At 40.2% G+C, this 18311-nt stretch overlaps 1 protein-coding gene across 2 annotated transcripts in view; it reads left to right on the top strand.

Moving 5' to 3' along the window:
- Nucleotides 1-18311, top strand: part of LOC133522298 (uncharacterized) — a 227179-nt gene that overhangs the window by 53475 nt on the left and 155393 nt on the right. For both annotated transcript variants that reach the window (XM_061857582.1, XM_061857580.1), the window contains exon 3: nucleotides 274-411. In XM_061857582.1, the coding sequence (XP_061713566.1) occupies nucleotides 274-411 (138 nt within the window). The remainder of the gene's footprint in view (nucleotides 1-273; nucleotides 412-18311) is intronic.

Genomic DNA, 18311 nt, shown 5'->3' with positions numbered 1-18311 from the left:
ATAAACCTCTCAAACTAGACTGGCTCAGTTTTCATGAAGTTTTTGCTGATGGAGTTTCCTCATACTCGTACACATTTAGGCCTTGCAATGTGGTTGTCGAATTAGGTAAGTTTTAATCTTCTCAAAATCTTTACCGCAACATGAAGCTTACAAGTCATCAGGTACTAGTCATATAAAACTTTGAAGATCTCAGCACTGTACTGTAAGCGGAACTCGCAGGCTTTGCATAACATCTCTGTTCAAAAGTAAACCATTTCATTCCCTAATTTCCAGATGGCGCGGTTCCCAAACCGTCCCAAGCTCGCGCCGGTTCGACTCAGCCAGCATGCCGGATTCCGACCCCGGCTCTTGCTACTCTTCCTGCAGCTGCAGCTACTGCCAGCTCCGGGAATGTGCCCAGGATTGTGTCAGGTTAGCAAGCAATAATCGAAACTTCCAAGATCCCTGCTAGTGTAGGGTTAAATCCACCCTTATATACCATCACACTTACCACCGTATATTGACCAATCTGCAGCTACTGGTAGCTTTGGTAACATGCCCAGGATTGTGTCAGCAAACAAGCATCATACCTCTGGCGCGTAAGGGTCTCCTCAAACCTATCGAGGCGGAATCGGCAATACGAGATAGAAAAAAAGCTTTATGTCTACGAAATAAGAACTAAAAAGTCGCCTTTGATCTTATTGCGTCTAAATCTACCCTATCAGAAAAAATTGAGAAGTTAACCTAACAATGAACAGCACTAGTCCACAGCATGTGTCATATTTTTCTAAGGAGAGTAAGAAGAATGGAATATGAGAGTCAAATGTGTCATATTTTTCTAAGGAGAGTAAAAAAGATGTAATCCTAAATGAGTGAATAAAACCGGAACTTTATTAATTTTATTATAAATATTCACAATACATCAGAAAACCACAACAATGAAAACAACCAATCAATAATAACTACTAACCTGAAGTTATGGAAGGTGGAGGCAAGGAAAACAATCTCCATGTATCAACAAGTGTCCGTCAAAAAACCGCTACAATACCTAGAATATTTGAAGAAAAAATTCTAATCATTGACAGCGCACTTCGCTCCGTTCAATAACGCCCAGGTTCTTAGCTACTCTAGCGCTACTCTGGAGAGATTTGGAACTATTATTTATAGCTGACAGCTCGACACTTTTGCAACAGTTCTGCCTATGGAGATTGTATTCCTTACCTTCTCCACCTTCCATAGTAATGATGACATTTTCTTTTTTAAGTCAATTTTCGAACACGAAAATATTGTATAATTTTGACAAATAACTAATTATTGATTGAGACTGATGCTGCAAAGAGTCTGCAACAGAGAGGATAAGTGGATTTCTTAAGTCAGAGAAATAAGTCTTGTACAGTCACGGACTTAAATCGTTAAGCCATTTCACTTTACATTGAACAATTCATTATATCATACAACTAAACAACAATGAAATAATTAAAGTTCGTGACTGTACAGTCACGTCTGAAAATATCGGTACGAAAAATGTGCCAAAAATATGTATACACTACCTTAATATAAGGGCAATAAAGTTGTGTATACATATTTTTGGGCACTTTTTTCGTATCGATATTTTCAGACGTGATCGTACACATTATACCTACAAGTATAAATTTGTTCATTACATTTACCCGGGCTCTGTGTCCATTTTTTATTTAATCTTACTTTTATCTGTTTCAGGTAAGAGGAACGACTATTCAGATATCTCGGCTTCATCTTCGCGAAGTTTTCGTCACAAAATGCAGTTGAAATGTTAGATCCGAGCGCTACATCAATTCGACCGCAGCATAAATCACGTAGAAAGTGCTCCCGGTATTGGTTTTATATAAATCATCATCGTCTCCTAGCCGTTTTCGGCCACAGCAACTGCTTTCTACCGCTGAGAGTGTCGCTGGTGCGCTCTCAGGTGACTGACGTAGCCAATCTTAGCAGCGAATGTGCGGCCACACTCGCTGCAGCACCCCTCCGACGTAATTATATGTTATGGCCATAGGTGGTCTGGCCTTTAGCTCGTCACGCTTATCGTCAAGTTCTGTGCGCCGCCTGGCTTCGAATTCACGCACCTGCGTCTGCACAATATGCCTCCACTGTGGACGGTCACCAGCTAGACTCTCCCATGTCGTTGGCTCTATATGAGCTCTCTTCATATGCCGCTTCAACACATCCTTGAACCGCAGAAACTAGCCGCCTCGCTTTCGCTTACCATTTTTAGCGATAAGATATTATACAACTTCTAATGTCCATTTTTTTAGGAAAAAATTAGTTTCAGCCGATATAACAAGACACGTTCTTGCTCTCAAACATATACTTAAACCAGCCATTAACTAGCAAATTGCTTGAGCATCACTTTCTGTAGGAGTCAGAAGATGAAGTAATTTTTTAGTACTTTAGAGGACAATTTCTCCCAATAGGTTGAGTTTGGGCAGCTAAAAAATACATGTCTGTTATTTTAGACTACCCTATAACATAGGTACATAAAAATAAATCAAATCGGAACCGGACAGTAGGGTACCCTTATATTCCACAATTTTTCTCTTTCCGTACAGCGTGCTTAGCCAACGTCTCAATCGTTAACGCTCCGTAGCGAACGCAACGCAACTGTCTCTGTCGCACTAATAAGGAAGAGTGATAGAGAGAGATGGCTACGCTACGCTACGGAGCCTACTTAGACCCTACGTGAAAATCGCGACTTGTCCATATTTTATGCAATCTTTAATTAATTTTTCTACTCGGAAAAAATGCTAATAAAATTATTTTTTGATATAAGGAAACATTTAAAGATTCCCCAATTCAGAGATTTGAATCGGTAATTTTGTTAGCAGATTGCGTCTGAATACAAAATAAATATACAACGATATCTTTCGTAGGATATATCTACGAAATATATAGATTTATCATTTTTGTATTCACTGCAATGTTGCCTCCATCAAGCTTACCAAGCAGGGTCATTAGACAAAATCTTTAAACGCAAGCTTTTTCGAGATCATTCCACTAAATTACCTCAACAGATAACCGCAAAGAAAACTCAACTCTTTATTTTTAAAAGCCATTAAAAGGTTTAATTCCTAAAATTCGGCCAGCCATTCTTGTTCAAACATTTACAACTTTTATAAAATCGTATCTTACTATCATTTTACATGCATACTGAACTCTAAGTACATGGCAGTAGTCTCAGTTTTATATAACAAGGTTTTTAACGGTACGAATTTGCGAATTATCATAAAACGTCCCCTGACCTGCGGTTGATAAATGCGAAAAGTTTAAAATTAACCCAAATCTACTCTATCACATAATCTTCTTTATGTCTATAAGGTTACGGTTCATATTCCAATGATTTTTTAGGATGATTGTAGAGGCGCTGATAGCTTACTTAAACACGTTTCCTGATTTATTTTTCAGGAAAAGGTCGGAACGATTGGATTGAGAAAAGTTGCTTTTCTATAGAGCTAAATGCGTAACACGATTTGCCTTCCTCTTTGTTCCCTTTTCCATGAAAAATTCTCTTCAAAATGTATATCAATTCAAATTAATTCACAAAACGAAATAATTAACTGGTGGCCGACAGTGGAGGGATTTTTTGTTTTATTTTTTTAGTTAGCTACACATTTTTTTGGAAATAGTATTACGGGCAATAATACGAGTAGATGGTATTACAGTTACAATGTCAATAACTAGAGATAAGCCTACATGTCTCCGTCAGATTTGTTTGGCTGATATATTTGAGGGGAAAAATCTGTCAATACATGGCGAGAACTAGGAATTACGTGTGTGACGGAGGTCGGCTCACACGGTGTGTAGATTCAGTTGTGGAATGACCTGCCTCCCGCGATATTTCCGGACCGATACGATCCTCAAGCCTTCAAGAAAAGAGCGTATTCAATTAGTACAAGCAATTATATCATCGCCCATAGACCAGAGGTGGTCTTCAAGCGATTGGTCTGCTCGTTTGCCTTCTACGTCATAAAAAATACATATATGTATTTAATTCCCGCTAAAGGTATATGATTACTTGATAAGTTAGACAAATCTGACGGTCAAATCCCTATATTCTGAATCTTTAGGTATTTAAATAAAATTAAACAAACAATTTGTATATTTTCGAGTAGTTATAACATTTATTGGTTAACCAACCAAATACAAAACCGCCTGGATCTGTCACTGAACGACCTGACCTAATTATTTGATCATGTAATATTTTCATCTACCCGCAACTGGCTTAAGAAGCCAATTGAGGGTAGATTTTGTTTACGTTTATTTAAATACCTACAGATACAGAGTATAGCTAATGTAAACAGGGCATAAAACTGTTTACATTCGTACATCCACAGAACTAAACCGCGAACCACAAGATCCACTTAAACTTTTAAATGCAGTTGCCAAAGCTGGCGCAAGTTCGATTCCCGTTTAGAGCTTTTAATCAATTTAATGGCGTCTGGCAGTGAAAAGTGTTTACTTTGAAGCTCAGTTTAGGTTTGTAGAAATATGTAGCGACTTTTTCATTTTCTATAAAAAGCGCGGCTATATGTATGAGGTAGGAAAACGCGAAACTCTGCGTAAGGAGAGCAACTACCGCAATCCATCAAAATTTGAGAATCTACCGCGAGATTAGATCGATAAAGAGGCAGATAACTAAATTTAGATTTCTGCATTTCCCGGTAGGCACTTTGTACATTTTTGATGACAATAAATGATAACCAAAAATAGTCTGCAATTTAAAAATCAACCACAAATATTACGGTAATACACTACGGCAGTTCAGCGGCAACCAAACTTTTAGTTGACTATTGAAAAGTCTCTTCTCTCTACAGTTTGTTAGTGGTGCAATACCGCAAAGTGCATGCGCATTTAAAGCTGCGTCCCAGGTTCATGTCTGATTGGATCACACAGCCTTCAGCCGACTCAGTGTATAAAGGTACCATTCAGATTCAGACTGCACCAGCGTTACTATTGCGGCGCGACTTTGCTGCTGGTTGCATTGTTGTCGCAAATATCTAAAATACGGGCATTACACATTTGAACGCGCCATGCCTATCGTGTGCGCGTCATCAACAACATCTAAGGACGGACCTTACGGGCTCTAAGAATGGTGCTAGTTCAGTGGTGTCACTCACGTATTCGAGCAAATTGTGCAGTCTAACGCAACTAGTTGCGACTTGCGACCATAATAGCGCGCTTGATGCGAACTCATCAACCAATCGCACGATTTATTTAGATTGCACGATTTGCTCGAATTTGTGTGCGTGACACCGCTGTATTGGCCCTATTCTTATCGCCCGTACAGCCAGTCCTTAAAATATATGTCAAGAAATAAAAAATAAAACATTTTCAGATTCCTCAGAACCATAGATTGTTAGTTACATGACACTTATAAAACTTCATTAGTAAACTACCTTATAAGTATTACAGGTTCCATAAAAATACCTTTTTCCTAGGTCATATGATATGAAGGTCAGTATATCAGCGGAAAATATCCGAATCCCACCTCTGCTATCATTCTCAGGATGCTACTTGCGCTCCTCCACATCCGCATCACCACAGATGCCGTCTTCTTCCTTACTATGTCATAAAAGTCCTCTAACTACACCAGCATCGGCAAACATCCCAGAGGCGCTGCAGAATCGTCAATGTGCATCATCGTAACCCTTGTCGGAATGCACGGGATGTAGCCGCGTGCGTCAGTTGACAGCTTTTGTAGTTAATAGGTTAACATAGATTGTAACATTTGAGGTTGCACCCTGACCGAGACTGCGTTAGCATTGCTGATACGGAGCAGCAGTAGGTCTCCTTAAACCCGTAACGCTGCAGTATTAAGGCAGCCGCAGTTTCAGGACGTAACTTTTACTCAAAGAGAATTTCCCCGATTCAGCTGAAACTTACATATGAAGTGGAAAAGTTACGACATGTAAAATTTTGTGTAACATTGATATACGAGCTTATTATTATAAGAAGATTTACACATATGGCGGTAACAAAATACTATCAGCGCTGCTACTACTTATTTTGTTGACCGCCATAACATTTTTCAAATATTTTTGCATCTAAATTATGACAGGTCTACTGATTTCTGATCTGGCTGCGTAGACAAGATGCCAATCGGTAACGCTCCGTAGCGAACGAAACGCAACTGTCTGTGTCGCACTAATATGGAAGAGTGATAGAGAGAGATAACTACGCTACGATACGGAGCGTGAACGATTGGCATCTTGTCTACGCAGCCTGCTAATTAAATTTTTACTACGTCGCTTTTATGCCTTATCATTTTTAAATGATTATTAACCACGGATTAGAATCCCAGTAAGGACATTTATTTGTGTGATGAACACAGATATTTGTTCCTGAGGGTTGGGTGTTTTCTATTGCGTTGCGTTTAGTAAAGTATTAAACTGTGAATTTGAGCTCTCTGGTGTTATCTGGGTCGAAGATATAAGGGTTTAAAAATAAGACTAAACGGTTCGAGAAATGAAAGGAAGTGCCCCTGTCCCGCCTTTTTTTGTTAGTCTTGGCGGGGCACTATACTGTGTTCCCAGATTCAATTCAAACAGACAAACTTTCACATTTATAATATTAGTAGTATGTAATCGTATAACAAGTCATTAAATTCAGCAAGGATTCAGTGCACTTTGTAATACGATTATCGCATAGTCGGACGACTCCTTGGTCTTTTAATGAGCTCCTGCAATTAGTTTCAAGTACTTATCTACTTAGTATTAGTGAAGTGAGGGTCGGGGTGTGGTATCAGTACAAGAGAGTTCAGGACTCACGCTAGTTTCTAGTCCAGGCTTAATTTTTTTATACACTCGGGAGCAAAAGCATGTATAAGCATCAAGAAAACAACGTTTGAAGGAGGTTGACCTAGGTATCGATGGGCGGATGTGGTGGACACGGATCTGCGCGAGCTCCAGGTTGAAGACTGGTGAGAAACTGCACAGGACTGGGATCAGTGGCGAGCAGTCGTGTTGGAGGCCAAGATACACTTTGGGTCGCTGCGCCAGAGGAGTTAGTTTAGTTAGTTAGTTAGTTATCACGTGATCACCGACCACCCGTCAGTAGGGAGGATATGCCGATTCCAGCTCACTTTAGGTATTTATCTCCCCCCCCTCCCCCCTCACCCCTCCCCCCTCCCCCCTCACCCCCCGCCCCCCTCACCCCCTCACCCCCCTCCCCCCCTCCCCCCCCCCTCCCTCACCCCCGCCCCCCCTCACCCCCTCACCCCCCCCCCCCCCCCCCCCCCCGCCCCCTCCCCCGCCGCTGCCCCTGGCCCTGCGCCCTTGGTAGTTCAGCAAAGATCCGTTAGATGGCGCCACTTGGTAGTTCGGCAAAGATCCGTTAGATGGCGCTACTTGGTAGTTGTTCATTGATCCCCGTCAGATGGCGTTACTTTGTACGTGTAAGTAAGTTAGTTATCGATGAATTTAAAAAGTTCGGCAAAGATCCGTTAGATGGCGCCACTGCTGCCCCTGGCCCTACCGCCGCCTTGCCTCAGTTTAGGTATTTGTCTCCCGACGTGTTGCATCAGCCGCCAATGTGGCGCCGACGGCCACCTGCAAATTCCTACGTGGGCGTCGAGGTCGATCGAGATAAGAGAGAGAATAAGTTAGATTTAAAATATGCATATATATATCGGCTTATTTTTCTTTTTGTATACCACGTCGGTGGCAAACACTGCCCGCCTGATGGTAAGCTGTCACCGTGGCCTATAGACGCCTGCAACTTTTTTTTTTTATACCACGTCGGTGGCAAACACTGCCCGCCTGATGGTAAGCTGTCACCGTAGCCTATGGATGCCTGCAACTTCAAAGTCGTTACATGCGCGTCAGCCCGCCGCATTCCCGAGTCGAGGTCGATGGCCTAGGAGCCTCGCCCCCTCCCCCGCCTTCCCCGCCGCTGCCGCAGCCGCCTCTCCGCCCTCCCCCGCCTCCTCACCGCCGCTGCCCCTGGCCCTGCGCCCCTTGGTAGTTGTGCATATATCCTCGCCAGTTGGCGCTACTTTGTATGTATCTGATGACGCCACAGAGCACGTGTACGCGTCAAGGTCCAGGTCGATGGCATCGGCTTGCTCCAGGTGCGGTTGGTTTTGGAGCTTGTGGTCAACAAATATATGGACTTTGTACTTTTCCAACTGCCCAATAAGTTTGTTTTAAAATATGCATACGGGCATATTTGCAAGAGCACATAATATAGAGTGGTTAAAACCGGATAGAAAAATGTATATTTTCTTGAATACCTGGGTATTCGATATTTATCCAGGTACTAGTCGTAATGTTAAACATACATGTTTTTACTTACATTACGGGATGTTTCATGTTAATCTAAAAGTTGTAACTATTTCTAGTTACATCTGGTAACATTTACATCACACTTTTTAGAAAAGGGAGTTTCTAAACCTAATTATGTCGTTAACTAGCAAAGTCGAGTATATCTGTATGTGAATAATAAATAAATATCGAATACCCAGGTATTCAAGAAAAAATACATTTTTCTACCAGGTTGTAACATCTCTATATTATGTAATAGGTATTTTTTAGCTGACCTAATTCCGATTCCTGGTACTGGTGAACTTATTTATACCACGTCGGTGGCAAACACGACTACTGTCCGCCTGATGATAAACTGTCATCGTAGCATATGGACGCCTGCAACTTTTTTTTTATACCACGTCAGTGGCAAACACGAATACTGCCCGCCTGGTGATAAGCTGTCACCGTAGCCTATGGATGCCTGCAACTTTTTTTTTTATACCATGTCGGTGGCAAACACGAATACTGTCCGCCTGATGATAAACTGTCATCGTAGCATATGGACGCCTGCAACTTTTTTTTTATACCACGTCAGTGGCAAACACGAATACTGCCCGCCTGGTGATAAGCTGTCACCGTAGCCTATGGATGCCTGCAACTTTTTTTTTATACCATGTCGGTGGCAAACACGAATACTGTCCGCCTGATGATAAACTGTCACCGTAGCCTATGGATGCCTGCAACTTTTTTTTTATACCACGTCAGTGGCAAACACGAATACTGCCCGCCTGGTGATAAGCTGTCAACGTAGCCTATGGATGCCTGCAACTTTTTTTTATACCATGTCGGTGGCAAACACGAATACTACCCGCCTGATGATAAGCTGTCACCGTAGCCTATGGATGCCTGCAACTTCTAAGTTGTTACATGCGCGTTGTCGATCACTGGTATTGGTGAACATTTTTATACCACGTTGGTGGCAAACAAGAATACGACCCATCTGATGCTAAGCAATCACTGTAGCCTATGGATCATGCGCGTTGTTGATCATTAAAGTATGCGAAATGTTGTGAAATTGCATACGGCGCGACCTGCCTGATTGTAAGTGTAGTCAGTGTAGCCTTTGGACGCCTGCAACTTCAAAGTTGTCACATGCGCGTTGCCTCGCCCCAGTTTGCGTGTTTGAGGACTACTAACGTATTCTAATCTAGAAGAACTTGTGTTATACAACTATTTCTACAAGTCATGGAATTGAATAAATATAACATCACCCAATTTCTCGATCCTGCATTTTATATGTACTGAGACGTCGGTGGCAAACAACCATACAGTCCGCTCAAGTAAGCACCCTAGCCTATGGATGCTTGCAAGTACTATTGTATGTACTGGTGAATGTTTATTTTCGGTTGGTTTTGGTCAGATAAACGCCAGTCCATACAATAAGTATGACCATTGGGCGAGGTTTTCGACAGAGGGGTAAGCTCTTAAAGGCGACTCCGGTTTAAATGCTCTAAGGATTGTAGGCATTTAACGGAAAATTTGAGGAAATATTCAACCTTAAACGCTTTGAAATAAGCTTCATTAATAATTCACGAGAGCTGATATTTGCTTGTAATTTCATACAAAATATTAAGGACAGTAGACCTTATTAACCTTAAATACGGCTTACCATATTACCATACCGTATTAAACCTTAAGCACTTTGAAATAATACAATACTTAATTCACGAAGACTGATATTTGCTTGTAACTTCATACAAAATATTAAGGACGGTAGATCTTATTAACCGTAAAACTCTATCTGTCAAAATCAAATATATTCTAGATTAACATAAAGAATAATGACAAACAACGATCAACTCTAAGTACTAGAAATAAAGTAGAATTTTACTCAAATCGGCCGGCTGTAATGCGACATGCATAATTGAGGCGATGGAATAAAAGTTTCACTTTAAGGGGCTCCCTAGTGCCAATGACCTTCGATCTGAATCCCCTTAGTTACCTTACCATAGCTAGTAGCCAGCTTACCATATTTACTTCAAGTTTATTGTCTTCGAGATATTTGGCATCAAAGTTGAACAATTTTAGGCCAAAAAACTGGTTTTCTGGACATAACTTTTGTGTTAGTTAACTAGTTAGTTTAAAATTAAAATCTCTGACGAGTTTTTAGAGACGACAGACGAACCCAAATGTGTAGATTTCGTGTATGTAAAACCCTTCACAGCAATCGAGTAACGAAAAAAGTGTTTTTATAGACAATATTTAAAAAAATCATTAATAAATAAGTGTTCATGTTTCTTTTAAAATCGGCAGACCAGAATGGAGATAAAATATTGAAGACCCGATAGCCGTTCGTCATAAAATTCTATCTATAGTGCAAATGTAGGAGTAACGACTCAAAACTTGTCAAAAATCTGGACTGGGGACTGTGACAAGAACAAACAATAGCAACGCCTTCTCTGCTACTCCTACTGAAAGATAAATAGGACTATCCCGTTCGGTCATTTCCCCCACCGCTCATGCCATGGTTCAGAGAAATGTTATCATAAATGAGACCACATTACCGGCAACCTACCACTAGCGCATACGCATTCTAAAATTAATTAAAAATCAGAAAATAACAATGGAGTACGTAATTGAGCTCGTTGTGAGGCTGTGGTTCAGTAACAAGGGGTTGGGGTATAATTATAAATGCGGAGATAGCGACGAAACAAATATTGCTTTCATCTCATCAATCGAGGCGCTAGCACCTGACGTGGACATCTACAAGTGGGAGGCAGCCCGGAGCGATCTGAAGAAGCTGATCAAAGAGATTTTGGAGGAGAGGTCCGTCCTCCAGTTACACTCGGGATACCATGCGGAGGGGCTACTGCTGGAGGTGCTAAGGAAACACAACATTAGATCATTGCTCTCCGTGCCTGTTAAACAGAAAACTTTAATCTGGAAAGACGCGGGGTTGTGGTTCGTGGAGGTGATTAACCCGAAAATCATAAAAAAAATATATGTGTTTGCGGACTAAGAATAATTGTATTTGTATGCATTCCGAAAATAAAAAAGTTTAAAAGTGAATGACTAATTATTTATTTGTTTACCAATCATTTAGGTATTTTATCACAACAAAACATCGTGAGGAAACCGGACTAATCCCAACAAGGCCTAGTTTACCCCTCTGGGTTGGAAGGTCAGATGGCAGTCGCTTTCGTAAAAACTAGTGCCTACGCCAAATCTTGGGATTAGTTGTCAAGCGGACCCCAGGCTCCCATGAGCCGTGGCAAAATGCCGGGACAACGCGAGGAAGAAGAAGATTTAGGTATTTTATAACGTCCCCATGCAAAGGTTTTAATACCATCGTCTAAAATTAACCCTTTACCGCATACGAAGCTATGTATGGCGGATATGATATTCAACTATATTGACAACTGTTAAAGTTTTAATTTGTACATATTGTGCTTCATCATCATCATCTCAGCCAAAAGACGTCTACTACTGGACAAAGGCCAAATTATACATGTTATCATAAAGAGGTTTACGTAAGTCTAAACAGCAAGAGTATTTTTTAAAATTTAATCGTTGTCGTACAGGAGCGGCATTAATACCTTTCGTTTTTTACACATTTAATTTTGTTTATGTCGTCTGAGGTTAATATACACGCATACATTTTTGGTCTTAACGCAACCAATTCTCGCACTATTCTCCATTTGTTTTCATCCTTCATCATGCCTAAAACTTTTTATTGACTTGTGGTAAATTATATACATTGTTATGAGAGGTCACATTAGAGTAAATTGTCTATTTATAAGGGGGATTCTACGTGTTTGCTTCGGCTCCACGCACGCATACCAAATTTCAGGTCCTGAGATTATGTAAATGACAGAGATAATAATTAAGTAAGTAAATATTCTTTATTGCACCACAAACAAAACAGATTTACAATGTAGAGAAAGGTAGCAACAGGCGGTCTTATCGCTGTAAGCGATCTCTTCCAGACAACCTTAGGGTATCAGGATATAAAGAACAGTAAGTTTTTATAACAGGTAGTGCACGAATATATTAGAGGAATAGGAAAATTACACAAACATTAAGCAGACAGTACATACAGTACATTTACAATTTAAATAAACAAATAAATATTACAATACATACCAATATTAAAATAAATAAATATTAGTTACATATCTAAATATACATACATACCTAATATAACACAGTGACACACTAAGAGAGACAAGTAATGATTTTTCAGTAGGGTTTTAAAGCTAATTAATCCCTTGCTTTTAGATTAAATTGTCTTAAAGGACCTCTGCGCTGTTGGCTTCGGCCCCAAGCATGCCTCCCAAAGGTCCCGAGATATGGAAAGGACAAACAAACAAAATAACTAACTAACTAATAACTGGAACTGGAAGAGATCCCTGAAAGGGATAAGTTCGCCTTTGTACACATGATGTGTTTTTTTTTCTGTTTCATGTTTCTTTTTGTACAATAAAGTGTTTTACTACTACTACAATAATAATAACTCTAGACCCTAGCTAATTACGAGCGTGAGCTCTAATATGCCCTCGTAAAGCCGAAACTCTGTCGCAGGTGGGGTAGTGAAGTTGACGAGAATCATTGTAGGTATAATTATAGGAGGGTTTCAGTAGGGATTTACCTATCTGACGTTTCGTATCAAGTTCAATGAGACTCGTGCCTTCAAAGTTCTTTACACTTGTTTTAAAACGAGAAAGTCATTTTGACCGCAGAGATGCATTAAGTACTCCTCCCATTTGTCAGGTGGTATAGCGTAGGTGGCGCGTAAGCACGTCCTTATTACGTAGGTGCTGCCCACATTGCTTCCGATTACCAGTTGATATCTGGGAATAGAAAACGGCTTTCCAGTCTAGCCTGCAATCCGCCATACGCCAAACATGCCTACACCACCTTAGCTGACCCTTCATCAAGAGCGCCTCCATGTCAGGCATCTTGCATCGACTAAGAACTTCAGTGTTGGGCACGCGATCTTACCATCTTAAACGCAGAATGGAACGTGGCTTGCAAGCGAATGTCGCCTTTGTACAAATACCAAGAATCGAAAGAACCATGGCTCTGTACATCGCCAACTTCGTCTGCAGCTTTAGATTATGCGATCCCCAGATACGATGTGTTAACCGACTGAAAGTGGACGCAGCAATCCTAGTTGGGATCTCGGAGGCTAGTCTGTTATCCTTTCTGATTTGGCTCCCAAGACACTTGTAAGAAGACACTTCTGTTAGGAGTTTCCCTTCTATAGTAATAATATCAAGGACCGAGGCACTTTAAGAAATAAAGAATAAGTAATGTTGAAAGGTCTTGTAATGAAATATGTGCTCTCTCACCATGATTTGAGTAGAATCTAGTGAGCATAAATGTTTTTAATGCAGTCAGGGTTTCCTAAATGAGCCCTTGACCCCACTGTAGGAGAGCAGGGAAGATCCCATCCGGACCAGCCGTCTTGTAGGGATGAAAGCTATCAATGGGCCCACGCCTGAGTTTTTCAGCGGTGACGAGATTCTGTACGCCATTTGTCAGTTGTACTGTATTCCTCGTCCTGCTGATCTTCATTGTTGAGACTTACGCGTCCTAGAAAGTGGGTTACTAGGGAGAGAACGCGTTGGGTCTCTGTAGGGGAAGATGTGTATGTACCATCGGGCTGCCCAGTTGTGCTGTGGGCTTGTTTTTCGATGCTGCTGCAGACGTTCCTCCATGATCTCCAGTACCGCAGTATGTACCTGGCCTTGGCTTCATAGTAGTTGTCCCAGTCTATCTGAGCAGTTGTGTTCATAGCCCTTATAGAACATACCCCATTCTATTAACTATTAAAACAGACCAATTCCAAAACAGGTCACAACAGAACAGGCAAACCAGAATAGGTTAGAACAGGTTTTGGAATTGGTCTGTTTTAATAGTTAATAGAATGGGGTATGTCACGCGTCAACCTGTTCTAACCTATTCTGGTTTGCCTGTTCTGTTGTGACCTGTTTTGGAATTGGTTCTTAAAGTGCCTCGGTCCTTGATATTATTACTATAGAAGGGAAACTCCTAACAGAAGTGTCTTCTTACAAGTGTCTTGGGAGCCAAATCAGAAAGGATAACAGACTAGCCTCCGAGATCCCAACTAGGATTGCTGCGTCCACTTTCAGTCGGTTAACACATCGTATCTGGGGATCGCATAATCTAAAGCTGCAGACGAAGTTGGCGATGTACAGAGCCATGGTTCTTTCGATTCTTGGTATTTGTACAAAGGCGACATTCGCTTGCAAGCCACGTTCCATTCTGCGTTTAAGATGGTAAGATCGCGTGCCCAACACTGAAGTTCTTAGTCGATGCAAGATGCCTGACATGGAGGCGCTCTTGATGAAGGGTCAGCTAAGGTGGTGTAGGCATGTTTGGCGTATGGCGGATTGCAGGCTAGACTGGAAAGCCGTTTTCTATTCCCAGATATCAACTGGTAATCGGAAGCAATGTGGGCAGCACCTACGTAATAAGGACGTGCTTACGCGCCACCTACGCTATACCACCTGACAAATGGGAGGAGTACTTAATGCATCTCTGCGGTCAAAATGACTTTCTCGTTTTAAAACAAGTGTAAAGAACTTTGAAGGCACGAGTCTCATTGAACTTGATACGAAACGTCAGATAGGTAAATCCCTACTGAAACCCTCCTATAATTATACCTACAATGATTCTCGTCAACTTCACTACCCCACCTGCGACAGAGTTTCGGCTTTACGAGGGCATATTAGAGCTCACGCTCGTAATTAGCTAGGGTCTAGAGTTATTATTATTGTAGTAGTAGTAAAACACTTTATTGTACAAAAAGAAACATGAAACAGAAAAAAAAACACATCATGTGTACAAAGGCGAACTTATCCCTTTCAGGGATCTCTTCCAGTTCCAGTTATTAGTTAGTTAGTTATTTTGTTTGTTTGTCCTTTCCATATCTCGGGACCTTTGGGAGGCATGCTTGGGGCCGAAGCCAACAGCGCAGAGGTCCTTTAAGACAATTTAATCTAAAAGCAAGGGATTAATTAGCTTTAAAACCCTACTGAAAAATCATTACTTGTCTCTCTTAATGTGTCACTGTGTTATATTAGGTATGTATGTATATTTAGATATGTAACTAATATTTATTTATTTTAATATTGGTATGTATTGTAATATTTATTTGTTTATTTAAATTGTAAATGTACTGTATGTACTGTCTGCTTAATGTTTGTGTAATTTTCCTATTCCTCTAATATATTCGTGCACTACCTGTTATAAAAACTTACTGTTCTTTATATCCTGATACCCTAAGGTTGTCTGGAAGAGATCGCTTACAGCGATAAGACCGCCTGTTGCTACCTTTCTCTACATTGTAAATCTGTTTTGTTTGTGGTGCAATAAAGAATATTTACTTACTTAATTATTATCTCTGTCATTTACATAATCTCAGGACCTGAAATTTGGTATGCGTGCGTGGAGCCGAAGCAAACACGTAGAATCCCCCTTATAAATAGACAATTTACTCTAATGTGACCTCTCATAACAATGTATATAATTTACCACAAGTCAATAAAAAGTTTTAGGCATGATGAAGGATGAAAACAAATGGAGAATAGTGCGAGAATTGGTTGCGTTAAGACCAAAAATGTATGCGTGTATATTAGCCTCAGACGACATAAACAAAATTAAATGTGTAAAAAACGAAAGGTATTAATGCCGCTCCTGTACGACAACGATTAAATTTTAATAAATACTCTTGCTGTTTAGACTTACGTAAACCTCTTTATGATAACATGTATAATTTGGCCTTTGTCCAGTAGTAGACGTCTTTTGGCTGAGATGATGATGATGAAGCACAATATGTACAAATTAAAAGAATGAAAAAGAGATTAACCCCTTTACACATGTTATAAAGATATTTGTTGAAATTTGAACTTTAACAGTTGTCAATATAGTTGAATATCATATCCGCCATACATAGCTTCGTATGCGGTAAAGGGTTAATTTTAGACGATGGTATTAAAACCTTTGCATGGGGACGTTATAAAATACCTAAATGATTGGTAAATAAATAAATAATTAGTCATTCACTTTTAAACTTTTTTATTTTCGGAATGCATACAAATACAATTATTCTTAGTCCGCAAACACACATATTTTTTTTTATGATTTTCGGGTTAATCACCTCCACGAACCACAACCCCGCGTCTTTCCAGATTAAAGTTTTCTGTTTGACAGGCACGGAGAGCAATGATCTAATGTTGTGTTTCCTTAGCACCTCCAGCAGTAGCCCCTCCGCATGGTATCCCGAGTGTAACTGGAGGACGGACCTCTCCTCCAAAATCTCTTTGATCAGCTTCTTCAGATCGCTCCGGGCTGCCTCCCACTTGTAGATGTCCACGTCAGGTGCTAGCGCCTCGATTGATGAGATGAAAGCAATATTTGTTCCGTCGCTATCTCCGCATTTATAATTATACCCCAACCCCTTGTTACTGAACCACAGCCTCACAACGAGCTCAATTACGTACTCCATTGTTATTTTCTGATTTTTAATAAATTTTAGAATGCGTATGCGCTAGTGGCAGGTTGCCGGTAATGTGGTCTCATTTATGATAACATTTCTCTGAACCATGGCATGAGCGGTGGGGGAAATGACCGAACGGGATAGTCCTATTTATCTTTCAGTAGGAGTAGCAGAGAAGGCGTTGCTATTGTTTGTTCTTGTCACAGTCCCCAGTCCAGATTTTTGACAAGTTTTGAGTCGTTACTCCTACATTTGCACTATAGATAGAATTTTATGACGAACGGCTATCGGGTCTTCAATATTTTATCTCCATTCTGGTCTGCCGATTTTAAAAGAAACATGAACACTTATTTATTTATGATTTTTTTAAATATTGTCTATAAAAACACTTTTTTCGTTACTCGATTGCTGTGAAGGGTTTTACATACACGAAATCTACACATTTGGGTTCGTCTGTCGTCTCTAAAAACTCGTCAGAGATTTTAATTTTAACTAACTAGTTAACTAACACAAAAGTTATGTCCAGAAAACCAGTTTTTTGGCCTAAAATTGTTCAACTTTGATGCCAAATATCTCGAAAACAATAAACTTGAAGTAAATATGGTAAGCTGGCTACTAGCTATGGTAAGGTAAGGTAACTAAGGGGATTCAGATCGAAGGTCATTGGCACTAGGGAGCCCCTTAAAGTGAAACTTTTATTCCATCGCCTCAATTATGCATGTCGCATTACAGCCGGCCGATTTGAGTAAAATTCTACTTTATTTCTAGTACTTAGAGTTGATCGTTGTTTGTCATTATTCTTTATGTTAATCTAGAATATATTTGATTTTGACAGATAGAGTTTTACGGTTAATAAGATCTACCGTCCTTAATATTTTGTATGAAGTTACAAGCAAATATCAGTCTTCGTGAATCAAGTATTGTATTATTTCAAAGTGCTTAAGGTTTAATGCGGTATGGTAATATGGTAAGCCGTATTTAAGGTTAATAAGGTCTACTGTCCTTAATATTTTGTATGAAATTACAAGCAAATATCAGCTCTCGTGAATTATTAATGAAGCTTATTTCAAAGCGTTTAAGGTTGAATATTTCCTCAAATTTTCCGTTAAATGCCTACAATCCTTAGAGCATTTAAACCGGAGTCGCCTTTAAGAGCTTACCCCTCTGTCGAAAACCTCGCCCAATGGTCATACTTATTGTATGGACTGGCGTTTATCTGACCAAAACCAACCGAAAATAAACATTCACCAGTACATACAATAGTACTTGCAAGCATCCATAGGCTAGGGTGCTTACTTGAGCGGACTGTATGGTTGTTTGCCACCGACGTCTCAGTACGTATAAAATGCAGGATCGAGAAATTGGGTGATGTTATATTTATTCAATTCCATGACTTGTAGAAATAGTTGTATAACACAAGTTCTTCTAGATTAGAATACGTTAGTAGTCCTCAAACACGCAAACTGGGGCGAGGCAACGCGCATGTGACAACTTTGAAGTTGCAGGCGTCCAAAGGCTACACTGACTACACT

Source organism: Cydia pomonella, chromosome 10 (assembly GCF_033807575.1).
Source record: "Cydia pomonella isolate Wapato2018A chromosome 10, ilCydPomo1, whole genome shotgun sequence".
In the NCBI taxonomy this organism is placed as follows: Eukaryota; Metazoa; Arthropoda; class Insecta; order Lepidoptera; family Tortricidae; genus Cydia; species Cydia pomonella.
The sequence above is the reverse complement of the archived record's forward strand: the minus strand, read 5'-3'. Positions and strand labels throughout refer to the sequence as shown.